Genomic DNA, 17,543 nt, shown 5'->3' with positions numbered 1-17,543 from the left:
CCATTGCAAGTATGGTTATCTGGATAGTTTACAGTGGAAGAATGTCAGTTTGGTTTACTTCGTGGGACAGTCAGTGCGTCAAAGTAAAATTGAAATTAGGCCCCTGACTCTAGCATGCCTTGTTGAACCTTGAGGCTGCCATGAGTCCAGGAGTTCTGGCAGCTGGAGTGGAACTGGAACTCTCACGGGTGGGTGCGGCATGGAGGGCCTCACTCCAAGGTACTTTCCCTTCCTTGATCTCAATGGCTGTAGCTTTGCAGTTCCTCTCATGCTTTCCCTGTGTCTTGGCTACCTGCTCTCCTCTCCTCCTGTTCCCTTCTTGTTTAATGGAGAGGAGTCTGAGGCATCCGAAAAGCGTCTCCATGTCTGCCTTCCCCATCCTGAGAAGGTTCTTTGCACTCACTCAAGTTAGCCATACTCCTTTGTCCCTGTCTGCTAGTACGGACAGGAGATTGTGTATTTACCCGAACTGATCCTTCAGAGTCTGTCATTAAGGAGGATACTTGCAGAGTAAAAATGAATTAACATGACTCAGAAATGCCCTGCTGAAGATGAGTCCTTCCAGAATTTTTTGCAACGGCTATTAAGAAATTGACAGGTCTTCTCAGAAATTCAGTTAAGTAGACAAAGTCTTGATTCAAGAAGTCTTTGGCTTCTACCTACATTTTAATAAACTCACACTCCAGAGTTTTCCTGACTGCTTTGTTAACCTCTGAGGGGTTAGAATTATTCAAGGGCTTAGAAATCATACAAGAATCTAAGCCGGAGGACTCTGGTTCTATTGACATCAGCGATTCCTTCACCATTACTCTACTCAGCGTGCGGCTGCCACACTCCAAAATTTTATAGCTTCCAGATGACCGGTTTTGTGGCACTGACCCACCCCTCACGCACACTCCTCCCATCCCCTGAGGGCCAGCTCTCAGTGCTGGGGAAAGGAACATGGAGGTCTGTGTAATGCCTCACACTGAGGTTTTACAAGAGAGACAGCAAGGTGGGAATGTCTCTCCTTAAGAATTAGGGACAAAAGTGACATGTTTAAGCACCTAAGTGTGCATAATAATGGAAGAGAACATAAAGGAATAAGATAATAATCGAGTAAACCCTTTAACTTCGTGAGTTGCAAATCAAATAAAAAATCAGACTAAAAGAAACTAAAATTAACGGGGATGGGGAGATGGCTTTTGCTAGAGATAAATGCATTCATCTTTTGCATTCATTCGCACATCCATTACAGGAAGGGAAGCAGCTGGTGAGTGGAAATACATACACAACCTGCCGGTTCTGTTTGTCCTTTATGTCGGTGTTTGCCTAGCGAGTAGATGTGCAATTTGTCACTTAGAGTTTGATCTCGACAGTACTTGATCTAATCTTCCATTGTTTGAGGAAAAGTGAGTGTGTTAGTCAGCCGTTATGTCCAAATACAGCATCGATGTAAAGTTACATGGGCGATAACTCTCAGTGAGCCTCAGAGGAAGCATCAGGCTGCTGCGCCCTAAGCCAGGAGAAAAGGAAGGTCCAGATTCAGACGCTGCTGTGGGCCAAATACTGCACTGAAGATTTAACAGCTACATCACTTCCTACACAACCGTGGCCCTTCTGCAATGGGACTAGGAGAAAATGAAGTCTGTCCCACCTGGGTACATGTTAGGTTGCTTCTCCTGCTCCCGTTCCCAAATGCCATTTGTTTCCCCACACCCGTTTCCAGTTCCTTAGTAAGTTCTCGTCCTTTCTGGCTTTTGGCCCTGATAGGGAGAGACAGCACTGGAATGACAGGAGGAAGTCACTTCCAGTTTGACGACGACTCCAGGGTTTGGATGTGCCCCACCAACCCTCCTGCCAGGCATGAGGAGCTCGGAGAGAGGCTGCCCTTGCATGTCTTGGGTTGGTGCCTCAGCCCTCAGGGCCAGCACCTCTCCAGAACTCAACGTTCAACCCACCTCTGTTCTATGCTCTTGGTTCCCCTCTGTCTCCTTCCTGCTCCAGGGCTGCTCTCATCAAGTCTTGCAGGAGATTCTTTCTCCTTTCAGAGAACTACTTTATCTTGTGTTTCTTGTTTGTAACTTAGTTAAATACAGAGTTTCATAGAAGAACATGTTTGTGGCCTCCAGCAGCTCTTACTTCAAGATGTAATAGGAAGACAGAAGGTTTCTTTTGGTCTGGCATCAAAACCGTACACAGCTTCAGATAACAGTATGAAAAGATGGTTAACATAATAAACTTGCCAAGAAGTCAGGTGAAAGCTGAGTTTGTAGGATCTAAAAGCCTAGGGAACTCTTTGAAAGTGTATTTCTCAACAGTATCCCATTGCATCTGCATGTGGAACTTCAGTCTCAGAACAGCAAAAGCGTTCTATGCACTGAGAAAAAAAGCAAGGTCTGGAGTGTGTATTAGACAATCTGCAGAACTATTTAGAACCAGAAACACTGGTATTTACGTAGTTTATCACTCAACTAAGCCCCTCTGCATACAGTAATGTAACACTTGCTGGCCCCCACCATTAGTAGCATCCCAGGGTACCTACTCAGCCTGAAATTAACGGGAGCCCCAGTCAGTGATTATGGCTTAGGTTCTTTCTCAACAAATCACCGCGTGTTATGCTGTTTGAGGACACTCGGCTTCCGAGTGCCAGCACACTGTTCTCAGTTACTCCCCAGGACGCGAGCCTGGGGTCCCTGATCACTCAGTTGTTACTTGACAGCTGCCTTGATTGACAAGTACTTAAGTGCTTTTTAAATCGGTACTTAAGTACTCTCATGATTAAGTCCTACCCTGATACTGTCAACACCCAGTTCAGGTACACAGATAAGCCATTCTGGTTGGTAAGTATGTAACCTGCTGGTGTTCTTAGGCTTTGCTACACTGACTTTTCATGACATGTCCTGTAATTCCACAATCTGGTTGCTCTAATTCTCTGACCGTTCTACAGAGCTAGAATGCAAAGGCATGGAAGAGCACTTGTCCTTCCCGCCTTAAAGGCTAGCAAAAGGAAGGACGGCGGAGGTGAGTGGAGTCTTTCTCGGACCCAGCCCCATTCACAGCATCTTTCTTATATAACTCTTCGTGACAGTGGCTGAGATTTCTTGCACAATTGGTATGAGTCAGCTCTGGGTGCTTTCAGGCCATCAACTCATTTGGCCTCACAAGTTCCCTTTCATGCAGGTCTGCCCTTCCAGTTTGCAACCACAGCGCCCCAAATTCAGAGGTGTTGACCTGCCCGAGGGCACGGAGCTGAGAGGGGGCAGCACTGTGTCCCCAGAGCCTGGTGCTGAGAACCAGGCACTGCACCCCTGTTGGCTGTGAGCCTGAAAGTGGCTGCACCCCTGGGAGCTAGGGGTTACGGTGGCCTTTTAAACCCTTTAGCAGCACCTGTCATGCTACCTGTTACTCAGACATTTTTAATGACTGAAGGTGAGCAACTGAGCCTGGGAAGCAGCGGAAAGACTAGAGTAGGAAGTTTCACCGCTTTCCTCCTGCTCCAGCCCGCCAAAGCAGTACTTGCAGTCACACTTAACACATGGCATTTTTGGAGTTCGACATTACTAGTTAAGTGACTTCACAAGTAAGAATCATCTTTTTAAACAGAGTGAATACTGAGAATGAGTTGCTGATTTTCTCCAAATAGCTTCAAATATAAACACCCCGAAATAGGTCCTTAATTTCACAGAATCCTGTGGGGCAGGTTGCCATTTTCCACAGTCTTATAATTAAAGGTGACATAGGGATTGGGGAGGGGAGTTTTGGCCGCAAGGTGTATGTGTGCCTTGCCCAGGATGACTCAGGGAAGAGTAATCAAGAGATGTGGACAGGTGCGAGGCTAGCTCGTGGTGACATCTGATACAAGACTGAGAATTTCCTTGTCACCTAGAAGTCTTGAAACTGAACTTGGGGCTGCCACCTCATCCTGACTTGGGGGTGTGCCCCACCCAGCTGGTCATGTACCTGTTCTTAGCTGGACCGGTGCAGAGTCTCCTGTGAGGGGAGGTGTGGCTTTGGTGATCTTGGGGATTACAGTGCCAACCCCCAAGACACTGCTTTTCAAACAGTAGGCGCTAGCTCAGTAAAATGTAAAGATAACGATCAGTATTGTGATTTGAATCCCCAATAAGTCAGTTCCAGGCTCCTGGCTGAGTGAATGGATAGTGTCTTTTTTTTTTTTTTTTTTTACTGTTTATGTCTCTGAAACTAAAAATGCATTTCCCATCGCGGATGGGAAGTCAGATAGAGTTCTGTGTACATTTTCAAAGCTGGGTAATGGGTATATGAGGATCCATCATGTCCATCTGTCTATTTCTTCTAACTTGGATTTGACCAGCTCTTGAAGGAGAGGACAAGAGATTCCCCATGCATGGATTCTTTAGAACTCTTGAATTTACAAACAGAATGTGATTGAACCAGGTAATCTACAAGCTTCCTTCCTGCCCCCTGGCTTTCTTGGATCCTTGCTTGGGGGCTCCCCCTATCTCAGGCAGTATTGAAAAGAGAGTGTTGGGCATTTCTTGACCCTGTGAACATCATAAGCCACTTCAGAATCAGTTCCTCCAATATACTGCATGTTTTATTGCTCACAAGAACTGGAGGTCTCGGAGCCGTCAAATGTATCGTCCCCTCCTCATTTTCAATTCTGATTTTATAGGCTCTCTCTATTCTTTCCCATAAATCCTGATGAGGCAATTTGTATCAAACCACCCTTCAAATTTTGTTTCTTCGGAACAGCCAGAAAAGTCTGTACCAGGCACATATCTGGGTGGAAATTCTTTGGAACAAGAAAAAAATGTTTCCAGCCCTGCCCATGATACTTCCTCACCGAACAGTATCTTAAATGATGAAGCTACTGCTTCTGTGGCAAGGAATCAAACATAGTTTGGCTGACCTGAGAGGTGGTGAAGTCAAAGATGCCACGGGGTTGCATGATACTGACATTCTGGGATGTATCAGGGATCAAAACTTAGTTTATGGGTGGTATTGCATCAGTGCCATAGACTAGACTATTATTAGCAGGCCACAAATAATAAAATATTTGTAACATCTCAAAGACTGTTAGGCATGCTGTTTCATCCTTTAACTCTAAGTGTCCTGGAAATTAGTTCCATAAATGGAAATTAAAAGATAGCACAGCCTGGTTTTTGGCTTGTCCAAATAAGGTCATATGTCAGATACAAATGTAGAGTAGATGACTCTATGTGAACCTGGGTCTTTAACCCAAAAGTCAGAAGCTTTCATAGATGAATTCCATGATATTTTTGTTTTCCCTGGTAATTTAAAATATCTTTAGATATTTATAATAACATTAGAACAGTTTTACTCAGAGCTGACTCTGAAACAAGCGACCCCGGCCTGTGACTTGGCAGCTCTCAGCAGCCCTGGCCGAGACAGCGCCCCCGTTAAGTAGCCTGCCAGGGTGGGCTCCTCTTTCTTCCCTGGCTGCCCACTTCCCATACCTCACAGGGCACTATTGCTGGAAGTCTCATAATTTTTCTAAGATAATAATTGAATCTAATAGTTCAGACTTGAGCCTGCTAATTTTCATCTAATCAACAGAGGCAGGAAAACAGAGTCTGGAATGCTAACTATGTGAATGAAAAATATTTAGTCATTCTTGAAATGATAGGAATGTTTTTCCAACAAGCTTAAATAAACACTCTACTGAGCCAGTGTTAAACTATTTTTTGGATAAAAGACAACACTTAGGCAACCAAACAGAAGTTAATGAAGGTTATTAAAAGACATGCCCTTCAGAAAAGACTCATGGACTTTAAAAAGAAAGATTGAGTCTTCTTTATGTTATAGCCATTGACCAGAACTAGCAGAATCTGTTTCCTTTTAGCTTTTTGTCAACCTAACAGAATTTAGCATATTTAACTATTAATCGCATTTGTCTGGCTTTAAAGAGATGTTCTGCTTTACCTATAATCTTGGCTACACTAAACCAAGAAATCCTTGTCTTCGTCTTTACGCTATCTGCCTCAATTCTGAGAAATAGTCTGGCTTTCGAATACCTGTCTCTAAAGCACCAGACAGTATTTTCCATATCAATGTTTATTCCCACCAACTCAGGGCTCAACTACGAAGTGATGAAATTATTTTTAAATACACAAAGGCTTACATTTCCAAGTGCCTTGTTTTTGCTTTCAAAATAGTTCTGTGAGAAAACTGTATGGTAACTGCAGAACCACCACCACCCAGAATAGTCTCGTGTTTCTCTGTTGAAGTGGCAGAAGCTGGCAGCACGACTGTTAGACAGCCTTAGCTTGGTCAGCCGCTGACTTTCAGGGGTTATCTGACTAGGAAATAGTTAAAGGCATTCATGTCTAAGTCTCGTGAAAAAGGTTGAGTGATGTAGCTAGAGAGAACTGTTCAGAGGACGCAGAATGTGACAGTAAAATAAGGTACTTTGTCTTCGGTGACACAGTAATTTGTTCTGAAAGCAGCTATGAAATTTCAAATAGAATTTTAACTTGAACATTTAGCACACAGTAGTGAGTGCTTTCAGCAACAGTGCATATTTGTAACTCCTGATGTGTTTATTTTTTAAAAAAAGGAACCAATCTACTCACCACGTAGTGGTTGGTTGTGATTTCTAAGGGCTAGCAGCACATATTTGCATGGTCATTTATTATGTACTCCAATATTTTTGTGAACAGATGGTGATTGCAATGCGATCCCTATTTAATAGAAATATTAATATTTATGTTAATATAATTGTGTTTAAACTGTTACAAAGTCTTGTGGTGACCTTATTAGCATGAAAAGATTTCACTTTATTACATGAGGGCAAACATTATAGATTGCAAGTTACCTGGTGAGTTGTTTTAAAAGACTTTTTAGAAATATTTTCTGTGCTGTGTAGTAACAGACAGACTGAAGGAATGAATGTGTCTACCTGGTGATGGCAGGGAGCTGGCTCATGCTCACAGGTCAGCCTCTCGGTTTGAGACTCCTAAACGTTCACTGTGTCCATCAAGCAAATTGGGAAATCTGTTGCCAGGGGATTCATTGGTGTCAGATCTTGTCCAGGGCTCGTTCCATCAGTTTGATCTAAATCTGTTACAAGATAAGCAATAATGAATTCTTAGCCCTTTTTGAAATGATTCAGAAATGATGGGATGGTGATGCATTCTGTTTTACGTGTTTGTTGTGGATTTGAGTTCAATTAATAATTCCGCCAGATCTTTACTTACTGATGTATGTCTGTAAGATACCTGTTTTCACATTAGGTGAATTTTAGTTTCACATCTGATAAGCTGGGTTTATCATCGTCGTTTGAAGCAGAGCCCAGCTCAGTACTCTAGAAAAGGTGCCAGTGGTGGGTCATGAACACATTCCGGAGCTCACCAGAACATGTGAAAAGCCATGGACCCACCCACATCCTAGATATTCTTACGTTATCAGTGGACACAGAAAATGATGCTTAACTTAGCAGGGATGGGTAAGTTGTCATACATTCATTAGCCAAACATTGAGACCTACAAAAGGGCACATTTATGTAGCCATCTCCCAAACCAGTGATAGCTCTGAGCGGACATAGTCCTTACCACAATAATTAGAGCAGCATTAGCATGTAATCCACAGTTTACAGCAAAGGCCTCTTTGTATCCTGATTAAGCCTTACAGTAGTGTGCTGTAGGACTAACGCGTATTCTCATTTTGTAGGCCAGAGAGATTTTAGTAAGATAATGAGAGAACAGGAACTCAGGCCAAGTCTCCTGCCTCCCGAATCCATGTTCTTAATTCTCTTTAGATTTCCACTGTGAAGAGGCAAAAGGGAAGGAAGTGAGATGGTGACTATGAAATTGCTTGATCTTCCTGGCTCACATTCAAAGCCATCCGTGCTCAGGCTCCATTCTCATAGCCAAGAACCATTGCTGGTGTTGCGGCTTCTGTGGCCTTACCTTTGACTCTGGGTCCTTTTCCTGGGTCCCTGCCTGGAATTTTGTCTTGTTTGACCTCTGGGAAAGGCTGCTTCCCTTTGACCATTGCTGTTCTCCTGGTCTCTGTCCTCAGCCACCGTCCACTCAGTCTCATTCGCATCAGACTCCAGACCTGGCCCTGCCCAGTGGCCCTCACATCTCCACTGAGTAAAATAAATTGGCCACTCAGGCCGCATCAGTGTGCCAGGCACTGGGAACCATCATCAGCTCATGTGCCTTATGGCCCCTCCTCCTGCCTTTTCTCCCTCTGAGTCTAGCCTGTCTTTGCTCAGTCACTAAGGTGAAGGTGCTAAGCACAGTCCAGTGACTGAGTTGAGTGGGTTGCCTTGCTGTTTTCAGGACTGTTTTGACAACACTATTTGGCACCATTGACTGCTGTAGTCTAGATGTGAATCCTCCAGATCATTGAAATTCAGAGTGTTTGATTTAATGTTAGGAATTTTGAAGGAGGCCTTCTATAGGCTTTTGAAGGAGGCCTTCTATATGTGCTTCCATTCCCTCGAGTCAAAGATATGATAATAGCTCAGCTCCTTTCAGGCAGCTGGCTGTCAGCACTGAGCAGAGCATCTCGATGGGAAGGCTCAGGCTTGGGCTCTGGGCACTGGCTTGCACTGAGTTCCTGTTGTGCGAGGGGGATTTGGGGGTGGTACTGAGGGCCTCCCTGCGCCATCCCCACCAGTTAGGAAATCAGAGATTTAGCCAGCTAGGGACAGTGAGTGAGACCCCTCTGCATCAAATAATGTGTCCTGACTTTAAGATACTCAGATGGCAGTTTTCCCTTTTGTTCTCAGCATTGTTGTGAGCCAAGAACTAGACTAGCTACTGGGATTATAAACAATAAATAAACCATCCTTCCTAATGCAGGGACCCTCCTTCTCTTATCCAGTCATTACTCAGAGGACTAGGTTCAGGTACCAGAGATTTACCCCCCCACCACCACCAAGTTTTGCCTACCTGAAATATGTTTACTAAGATGTGCATACACAGACCTGTATTGTATACCCCTATACATAAACTATTTCCAGCTGAAGGCTACCGTGATATATTTTCTATGAAAATTACTAAAATAAATAGAATAAAATCTGACAAATATAAAAGACCTATTGTTCTTGGAATTCAATAACTTTGTGAGCTCTTGCAAGCTGAATTCCTGGAAAAAGATACCCTGTTCTATAATTTTTAAAAAATTGTTTTAATTTATCCATTGTGATCTTAATAATAATCTCATAATCATACAGCTGTCTTTTCCTATTAAATATGAGACTGGTAAGAGAAGGAAAATACGTCCAACAGCCAAGATTCCTTGGAAAAAGCATACAAAGTTAATAAATAGGTCTAAAGTAAATATGTGGTTGCTTCTCTGTCTGACCATAAAATAATACAGATCTTGAGAACATTTTCACACCATTAATTTTAAAATAAAGAAACTGCCCTGAGATAAGTACTTTAGAAATTACAAGGATGGAAGTGTTGTTTTGAGAAATATATACAAGGGGAAAAGGATAACTAAATGTGTAGTGGCTGAAAGAATTTGGAAACTTCAACCGTAGGAGCTATTTTTCCATGACTTAATGAGACTTTCTTAGATACACATTCATGGCCCATGGAAATTCCCACTTCCAGATTAGGGAATTTTTGTATCTTCAGCTTTGTTGTGTGTATGTGTGGGTGGTTTTTTTTTTTTTTAATTGTCTACGTTACTAGAATTTTCCTTCTGGCTACATTTGGGAAAATTTCATCTTTACTGTACTCTTTTCAGGAAGGGGTTTCTGACTAGCTGTGGTCACAGTTGAAAAGCAGCTGTGGTAACAGAATGACATATGAAGACAGTAAGGAGATAAGCTGTCTCCTTCTGTACTGTCCTGGCCAGCCTTGTCTCTCCTCTAACTGAGCTGCATAGGCTTCTCTTAGCTGGTAGGCTCTAAGGAAGCCCGATACAGTCATGGAACGTGAATGAACCTTTGATGGTTTCCCACTCGCTAATCACTTGGCTTAACCAAATCATCCCTCTACCACTATTACCCAAAGAAATGTTAAGGAAGAGAGTGCTGAATTAGATCTGAAGAAAACATAATTGTTCATCTTTGCCTCTCTCCATCAAATAAGCAACCAGACTTATGAATTTATAGAGGAGAGCTACATAAAATATGCAGGCGGTGTTGAAGCCCTAAAGGAAGGGGTAATAAGTGAAATAAACAGATAGCTTCATTTATCTCACTACTTCTACTTAAATTGTTTTTTGACTTTTTCAAAAGAAATAAAAGTCTGGATCTACCTTGAAAGGCTTCTTCTAGAAGTTTGCCTATAGTGAGGTCTTTCCAGAAAGTCTTTCCATCTGGAGTGGATTCAGATTCCTAGGAGTCAAGGGTACTGGCAGCTGCTGATTCCAGTCAGACACTCCAGGCCTGCAGTGCACAGGAGCACAGTTCTCCATGCTGTTGAGACCTGGAGCCAGAGCTAATTACCTTCCTGGTCGCAGCAGGGCTGCAGATGGGCCCGGGGGTGGCCCTGTACGCCTTCCACAGCGAGCTTTTCCAGAATCACCCCACCATATTCAAGAGCTACTAACTGGCTGTCAGCCTTCCTAGGGTGGCTAATCAGAAAGTGTGCTTCACACATTTCTCAATGGAGATAATTAGTATTATTTGCAAGATAAACAGCTTGTAGTAATCAAGGTAATGAGAAGAACCTTGTATGCATTAATTCAAACCAGAAGTTTAATGGAGTAATGCAGATTGAACACCAAGTTAAAGCACCTATTAACATTTTCATTTAAGCTGCATCTACCTGAAATATAAAAACCAGTGATTATATAAATTATTTGAGAAGCAAATTAACTAGTTACTATGCATTTTAAAATAATTGGGGTCAAAATAGATTATTTTTGTCCTGTTGTTGTCCCAAGCATGTTTACTTAATATGATGCTAGGACTGATATTATAACTTCAAAAGGTTGAACTTGAGTTTCAACTTCATACTTCCCTAGTTTGCTTTGGAGGTTGTTTCAGAAAATAACAGAAAGCAGGAAAGTGAAACGCTTACATTGCTTAATACGTTTATACCTTCTGAATAATCAAACATGTTATGTTCTAGTGCTGTGATCTCGGAGTTAGAATGATTTTAATTGACAAATTGTGAACACAGTGCCTTAATATCCCCCTACGAGTAGGTAAAATTTAAAGCATCACTATAAAATACCAGTGGTATCCCTTAGAAACTTGGTATCTGAGGCTTTCTAAATCTTGGCAAATACTAATGTTTCCTAGAAATGTTCTTACTAACAAGGGCTTTTGGGATTTTATGGAATGTAAAAGAAATATCCATTCTTAAATTTTAAGTAAATGTAAAAAAACTATTACATCTTTCTGTTGTTACATGTTGTAATAGGTTTCCTTCCAGATCTGTTTTCTAAGACTTGAGATAAGAATTGGCTGACTGCACTCCTGACACAATCAGGAGTTATTTCTGGACAGTAGTAAAAGGTATTTGGAGAATCATTAAAAATCACTCAACAAAACTACAGGTTGAGGAAAGTAGTGATTCCCGTTCAGATGCAGGGTAGGAAACAAACTGAATATAGACATAACAAACACCCATTTTTGTTCTTTATTGCTTCTAGGCTCAGAAACTATTTCTAGAACTCTTCTCCACAAAGAAGCTGTTCCAGGGTTCCCTTTAGAAATAGTTGTAGCCAAAGACAATGAATTCCTGCTGTTTCAAGCCTTCTTCCTTTGGAGGACATTAAGGTATTTCTTTGATTCCTCAGCTGATTCAATACAAGATGAGATGGAATTTCAGGGTAATCCTGTAAACAGTGCTTCAATAACTTCCCCCCCCCCCATACCCCACCTTTATAGGAGCATTTTCTCGTTCTACTCAATGAGGAGATTCAGGGCCATTTCTTGCTTTGAAGGAGGCCCATTAACACATCTGCGTCCAACCGGTTTAAATGGGGGACAACTTTGCTTGCTCAGAGCAACAGACCTTAGATGCAGAGATGCATCAGTGTCTCCAAAAGTCTTAGCAGGACCCCAAGTGTGAGGTGGTAGTCACAGACTCTCCAAAGCACCCAATATCTCCCTCCTCCTCCTGGAAAGGCCTGTACTCGCCGGCATAGCACTGCAATATTTTACCCCATGTAATGTGAGAACACAGAAATGCAGGATTTAAACAAGAATCACCTGGTGGTCAGACCCTCAGGATAGTTTTTATACTCAAAGCACTATGTTACAGAAACTGAAGAGAAGTGTGAGAGAGTAGCAGTTCCCACTACACAAAGGTCAGGATGCTGTAACAAAGCAGCGTGTACATTTCCTGTATTTCACTAACACTTTCTCAAACTTCACCTAGACTAGAAAGAGTCATGCTCTGATAACCTTGATTCTAGATTCTTAATAATCACTCCTTTCCCTCCCAAGAACTTTGTCCATGAATAGAAACAATGTAAACCAGCACTTGGTGGTTATTCAGAACTCTAGCTGAGCTTAAATGCAGGAAATCAGAACAGTGTCAACTACACCTCACTTTGGAGTTTATTATTTGGAATGAGCAGCTGAATTTCAGTAGTCTCACAGCAATTCTTTCTCAACAAATTGTCCTAACATTAGTTATAGGACCAGTCTGACATTGCATGTTAGTGTATCAGACTGATTCCTAGATCTATACCTGATGTCAGATCTTTTACTAAGTAATACATAGTTGTATATTTCTGTTGTAACAGTGTTCTGACAAAAGTGTGGCTGAGAGCCTCACAGTAGGAAATTGGGCTCTAAGCATTGAGAATGACGACAGGGACCTAGGGTGTAATGTATGATTTCAGATAAAATGGTAGGAAACAACTCCCTGCCTGCCTCACTGTGCATTACAGATCAGTTACTGCTGTGACTGGGACAGCAACAGAAAGCCCCCAGCCCATGCATCATCACTCTCAAAAGACTTAAAATGTGTCATAGTGGTATTTGACAAGGAAAACTGTTATGTGATGAAACAAGATGGCAGGTGTTAAAATACCTTTTTAAAAGATTAGGACTTCTGTCTGTATTTAATATACCACAATATGTGTTGTTTTCAGCCTAATCTGATAAAGAGAAATCGTATAGTTCCAGGATAGATTTTACAGTTATCATGAATAAATAGCTCCATTGGGATTTTGGGGGTTTTTGTTTGTTTGGTTTTGGTTTTGGCTTTTTGTTTGCTCGTTTGATTTTTCATATTAACTATTGAGGGAGCAGAATTTTAAGTGTATGTAATTCCCAGATTCTTCCATCTAATGTAACTCATAAGTCAATTGGCAAATAGTCATTTCAGAGACGCAAAACCGTGTTTTACTTCTGGTATTGTGCCGCGGCGTTTGAGGCTTTGCTGGCCCCCACTAGGACTCAGGTGGGCTGAGGAGTTTGTGGTGGGTCATTGCAGCACTGGTCACATAGTGCAGCCCTTCCTGCAGGGTGCCGCTCTGCCCTGGCCGTGGGGAGGCGTGAGGGGCGTTTCCCCTCTGCTCAGTGTGTGCCGTGCGGCTGGGACTGCAGACGGCTGATGGGGCCACGGGTGGACCTGCAGCAGTTCAGGACAGTGTCTTGATTTGTATCCCCCCAACAAACAATTTAGTTTCCTTTACTTTCTAGTCAGGGGTCACAGTCCTAATCCTATACATTTATCCCAATACCTACCCAAAATAGCACTGTTTGTTCTCTTAACAAGCCCCTAAAAATTGCTGAAAGTACAGTTTCTTACTAATTCATGGTTACTGTGAGATTTCCGTGTCAGTATAATCTTCCCAAATAGGTTTTTTCCCATAGTATATTTTTTGAGGGTAGGTGTTTCTCATTAACGTAAATGTCATCAAGAATACAAGGTTTCGGCCTGTGTAGATTCATTCAAGACTTTTCTGTACCCATAGCCATCCTGGTGCAGGGGGCACTTGCCCGAGAGTGCAGAAGCTGGCTCTGATTCCTGGTCTGAAGCTCTCTAGAATATTGGACTAACCCTTTCCTCAACAGGATAATCTACAGTGTAGTTTACATTACCTTGAGACCATCTCTGCCTCTCTGGGTGGTTAAAATACCTTTGACAAAAAAATCAACAATCTTGCATTTGAAGGCTGAAATAGAATTGTTTTCTTGGGTGGCTAGTTAACAGTAGTGATAAGAGAAAAGACAATATTTAAAAACTGAAAATGTTCACCTAAATTTTAAGAGAATGAAGGAAGGCAGTACTGTTTAATTCACAGTGTCTTTACACTTGCCTAAACTTTACTTTTCATATTTACAGTTACCGGTCAGAAAGGAGACTTAAGTCATTAAAGGAAATTAAGATTTTGTTTAATGGAAAGTTTACATAAAAATTTATGGGGACTAGCCTGCAAACTACTGTCATAAGAATGTAGGATGTGATGTGCCCGTGCCGTTTGTATTTGCCTGGAGAATGTTGATCAAAGCTTCTCTGACATAAGTTGCAGTTGCCTGCTATCTGCGACAAGTTGGATCACTGGCCCCTTCTAGCAGATGGGTGTAAATGTAGACCTCTTGTTCTTAGAAGTAGTAGCTGAAATACTTACTTTGGTCTGTCTTCCATGGTAACAGGAGATGAAACTTGAGAAGACAATGTGGATAGTGCAGAGTGTCGGACAGGAGGTCGGAACCTCCGTTCTGTTCTATTCCCAGCCTGCTCCTGGGTTGCTATGTATACTTGGATAAGCCAGTTACCCTCTCTGCACCTCATGTTTTCCATTTGTGAAATGTACTTAGCTCTTCACAAAGATAGTGTGAGAACCAACTTACTCTGAAGTTTGTAAAACCTGTTGGCATGTATAAATATGTCCTTGTCCCTGTTGCCTTTGACAACAGTTTTCCCACAATTTGACATCCAAACTCTCTCTTGTCAATGCATGACAAAAAAACAGCACCATTGCAACAGCCAGTGGCTTGTGTAAGAGCTGAGGCTGTGACTGTGGAGCCAGAATGGCAGGGTTTGAGCCTTGAGTCCAGCATTTACTAACTGTGACCTTAGGCCAGTCCATATCCTAGGTTTCTTTTATCTGTAAAATAGGAACAGGGATCACTCATCTCACTTGAGTGTGGTGAAGCGTGAAGAACTCTGTGGATGCTACACACAGAGACACTTCATATAACCACAAAGCTGCTGCTGTTACCCAGAGCAGGTGGTCATCATCAGCATGCTGTGGGGAAGCAGCACCTCTGGCCTTGGAGATCCCTTTCCATAGTTTCTGCTCTCTTTCTTTCCAAAATAGTAGTGTCTTGCTCTGCACTACCATGAGCTGCTGGGCCTGGGGTATGAGCTCCTGGTCACAGATAACCATTATCTCATCTAAGGTCAAAGGAAAGGCAGGTAAAGGAAATCCAGATGGTTTTAGACTTGTCTCACAAACACACTGGGTTTTTAACTTGAAGAAAGGAATGCTTCCAGATTTCAGAAACGTTGTGCAATGGAGAGAATTGACAGTTGAAAACTGTGCCCTGATTATTACAAAATAAACTCAAAAACAGGAAGAAATAGAAGAGCAGTTAGTAATTAATGGAACTCATTTTAATCTCCCTTGGCCGTTTCGTGTATTGGTGGACATCAGAGAATTTATTAGGTGAGACTATCAAAGATGCCTCGGTTGCTTATAGGTTAAAAAAAATGGCATTCAGGTTTTTAGAAATCTGAATAACAATATTTCTTCAGGGGCTCAAGACATTATGAAAGTATAAAATTGGGGGATTTGATGAAATTTATTGATTAGCCTTTCGTAGCTCGGTAGTGTAGGATTTCAGAGATTAAATAACATCTAAGAGGTAATCATGTGTCTTACTGTTTTTATTTTTCTTATTATTAGAACCATCCTACATCACAATTGACCCACCTGCATGTGGGCAGTTGTCAAACTGCACCCTGACAGAGAAGGACTGCATTTACGGTTTCAGACTGGATCACAATGGTTGTCGAACCTGTCAGTGCAAAAACAGTGAGTATACTGCATTGGGCCTATGCACAGACCCACAGTAGACAGTAATCCACGCACCCTCTGTAGCGTTGCTCTGCTAACACTTATTTCCAGCTGCAGAAGGGAGCCCACAACTGAGCCTGTGACTGACGTCAGAGTCAGACACATTATATTGGCAGCATTCCGTTGCGGGGAAACCCTGTTTTAAATTCAGATGAAGTGAGTCCGTACTGTTCTTCCTGAAACTGTGCTTGCTCCTGATGGCCATTGCTCTCTTTTCTAAATGTCATGAAGCTTCTGTTCAGTATTCTTTCTGCATAATTTTCATCTGTGAATGTCTAGCTTAGTTTGTATAGTTTTAGAGTCCTCTGTCCCTTCTGAATGGACATTAAGCTGCTTTTAGTTTTCTGAAATGTCGCTCCATTCTCTCTGACGTCTCCCAAGCACAAACACAGTGTGTGTTTAATAAGCAGATTCTCTGCAAGTGTCTGTGGAGACTTACCATGGACTCAGACTTGGAATTACTTACTGTAAATAGATGTGCACTTTCTGATTTTTTTTTCTGTTAAACATAGTCTGTATTATGTTGTTCAGTGCTTTCTTTTGTAAGAATGATTTGATGAAAAAGGCAGATACAAAAGAGGAGTCACGTAGTTTTTTTCAGTTATGAACTTCCAGGTAAGTGATGTCTGTGATAGAGTTGGTGTCAATGCGGAATGAGTAAAGCTTTGTGGCCGTTACCGTCTTGCATTTCCTGGCAGCCTTTACCCACTGAGACCCATCTGCCTCCTGGACTTGTTTCTCTGGAGTAGGCCCTTCTCTGCCATACACCCTGCGGGAGCTCACTCAGGAGCCACCTGGGCAGTCTCACTTGTTGGTTCACATGCCCACTTTGTTATTTGATACCAAGATAACTGGAGATTGTGTCATGAGTTTATATTTTAAGCCCCGTCCCTCTTGAACTCTGCATCCTTTCTGGGCATGGGCGTGCACCTGCTTTTTTCTGAGCTGTTTATAAAGTAGAAAGATATAGATGTCATTGTGCTTGATCATGCTGTCCTTCACCTTCGCCTGGGCTTTGCTGTCGTGAACTCTTCACCGCACGGTCACACTTATTTAGGACTTGTGACTTCACATTGAGCCCTTCATAGCTAAGGCCAGGAAAACACTGTCCCTCGGTTGTCACTGGAGAAAGTGAAAACACACCACTGGCCGTTTGCCGTTTGAGCCTGTTAGAAACAGCCTGCTCTGCCTGCCTTTGGTTAGTCTGCACTCTGGCTCTGTAAGTCCATGCAGACCATATGCATTACATTGCCATTTTTAAGTGTGTAGAAAGAAATATATACAGGAGACTGTTGGTGTTGCATGTCAGTTTTGTTTTACATAGCAATGAATTATTAACCATTCATTATTTGTAAATTTACCTTTTTACAAAGCTACCTAGTCCTTTTCCTTCCTTCTCTCCTTTACCTAATATAGACCACATGCCTAGTTCAAGGTATTGTACTAGCTGTTTATGCCACAAAAGTGAATAAAATGTAAAACCTAAGAAAATTTCCTGTACCCAGCACTAATGATATATTTACCACCACTTGTTGTCACATTTGGTAAGTTACAAAGACAAATCCTGTTAAGAGGAAGCTTCAGTCCTGCAGAAGAACTCAGGC

General features: G+C 42.2%; 1 protein-coding gene across 4 annotated transcripts in view; it reads left to right on the top strand.

The window, feature by feature from the left end:
• Positions 1–17,543, top strand: part of CRIM1 (cysteine rich transmembrane BMP regulator 1 (chordin-like)) — a 161,881-nt gene that overhangs the window by 110,649 nt on the left and 33,689 nt on the right. For all 4 annotated transcript variants that reach the window (XM_004686299.2, XM_012727506.1, XM_012727508.1 and 1 more), the window contains one exon: positions 15,769–15,897. In XM_004686299.2, the coding sequence (XP_004686356.1) occupies positions 15,769–15,897 (129 nt within the window). The remainder of the gene's footprint in view (positions 1–15,768; positions 15,898–17,543) is intronic.

Source organism: Condylura cristata, unplaced genomic scaffold, assembly GCF_000260355.1.
Source record: "Condylura cristata isolate star-nosed mole 26May11 unplaced genomic scaffold, ConCri1.0 scaffold00020, whole genome shotgun sequence".
Classification (NCBI taxonomy): domain Eukaryota; kingdom Metazoa; phylum Chordata; class Mammalia; order Eulipotyphla; family Talpidae; genus Condylura; species Condylura cristata.
The sequence above is the reverse complement of the archived record's forward strand: the minus strand, read 5'-3'. Positions and strand labels throughout refer to the sequence as shown.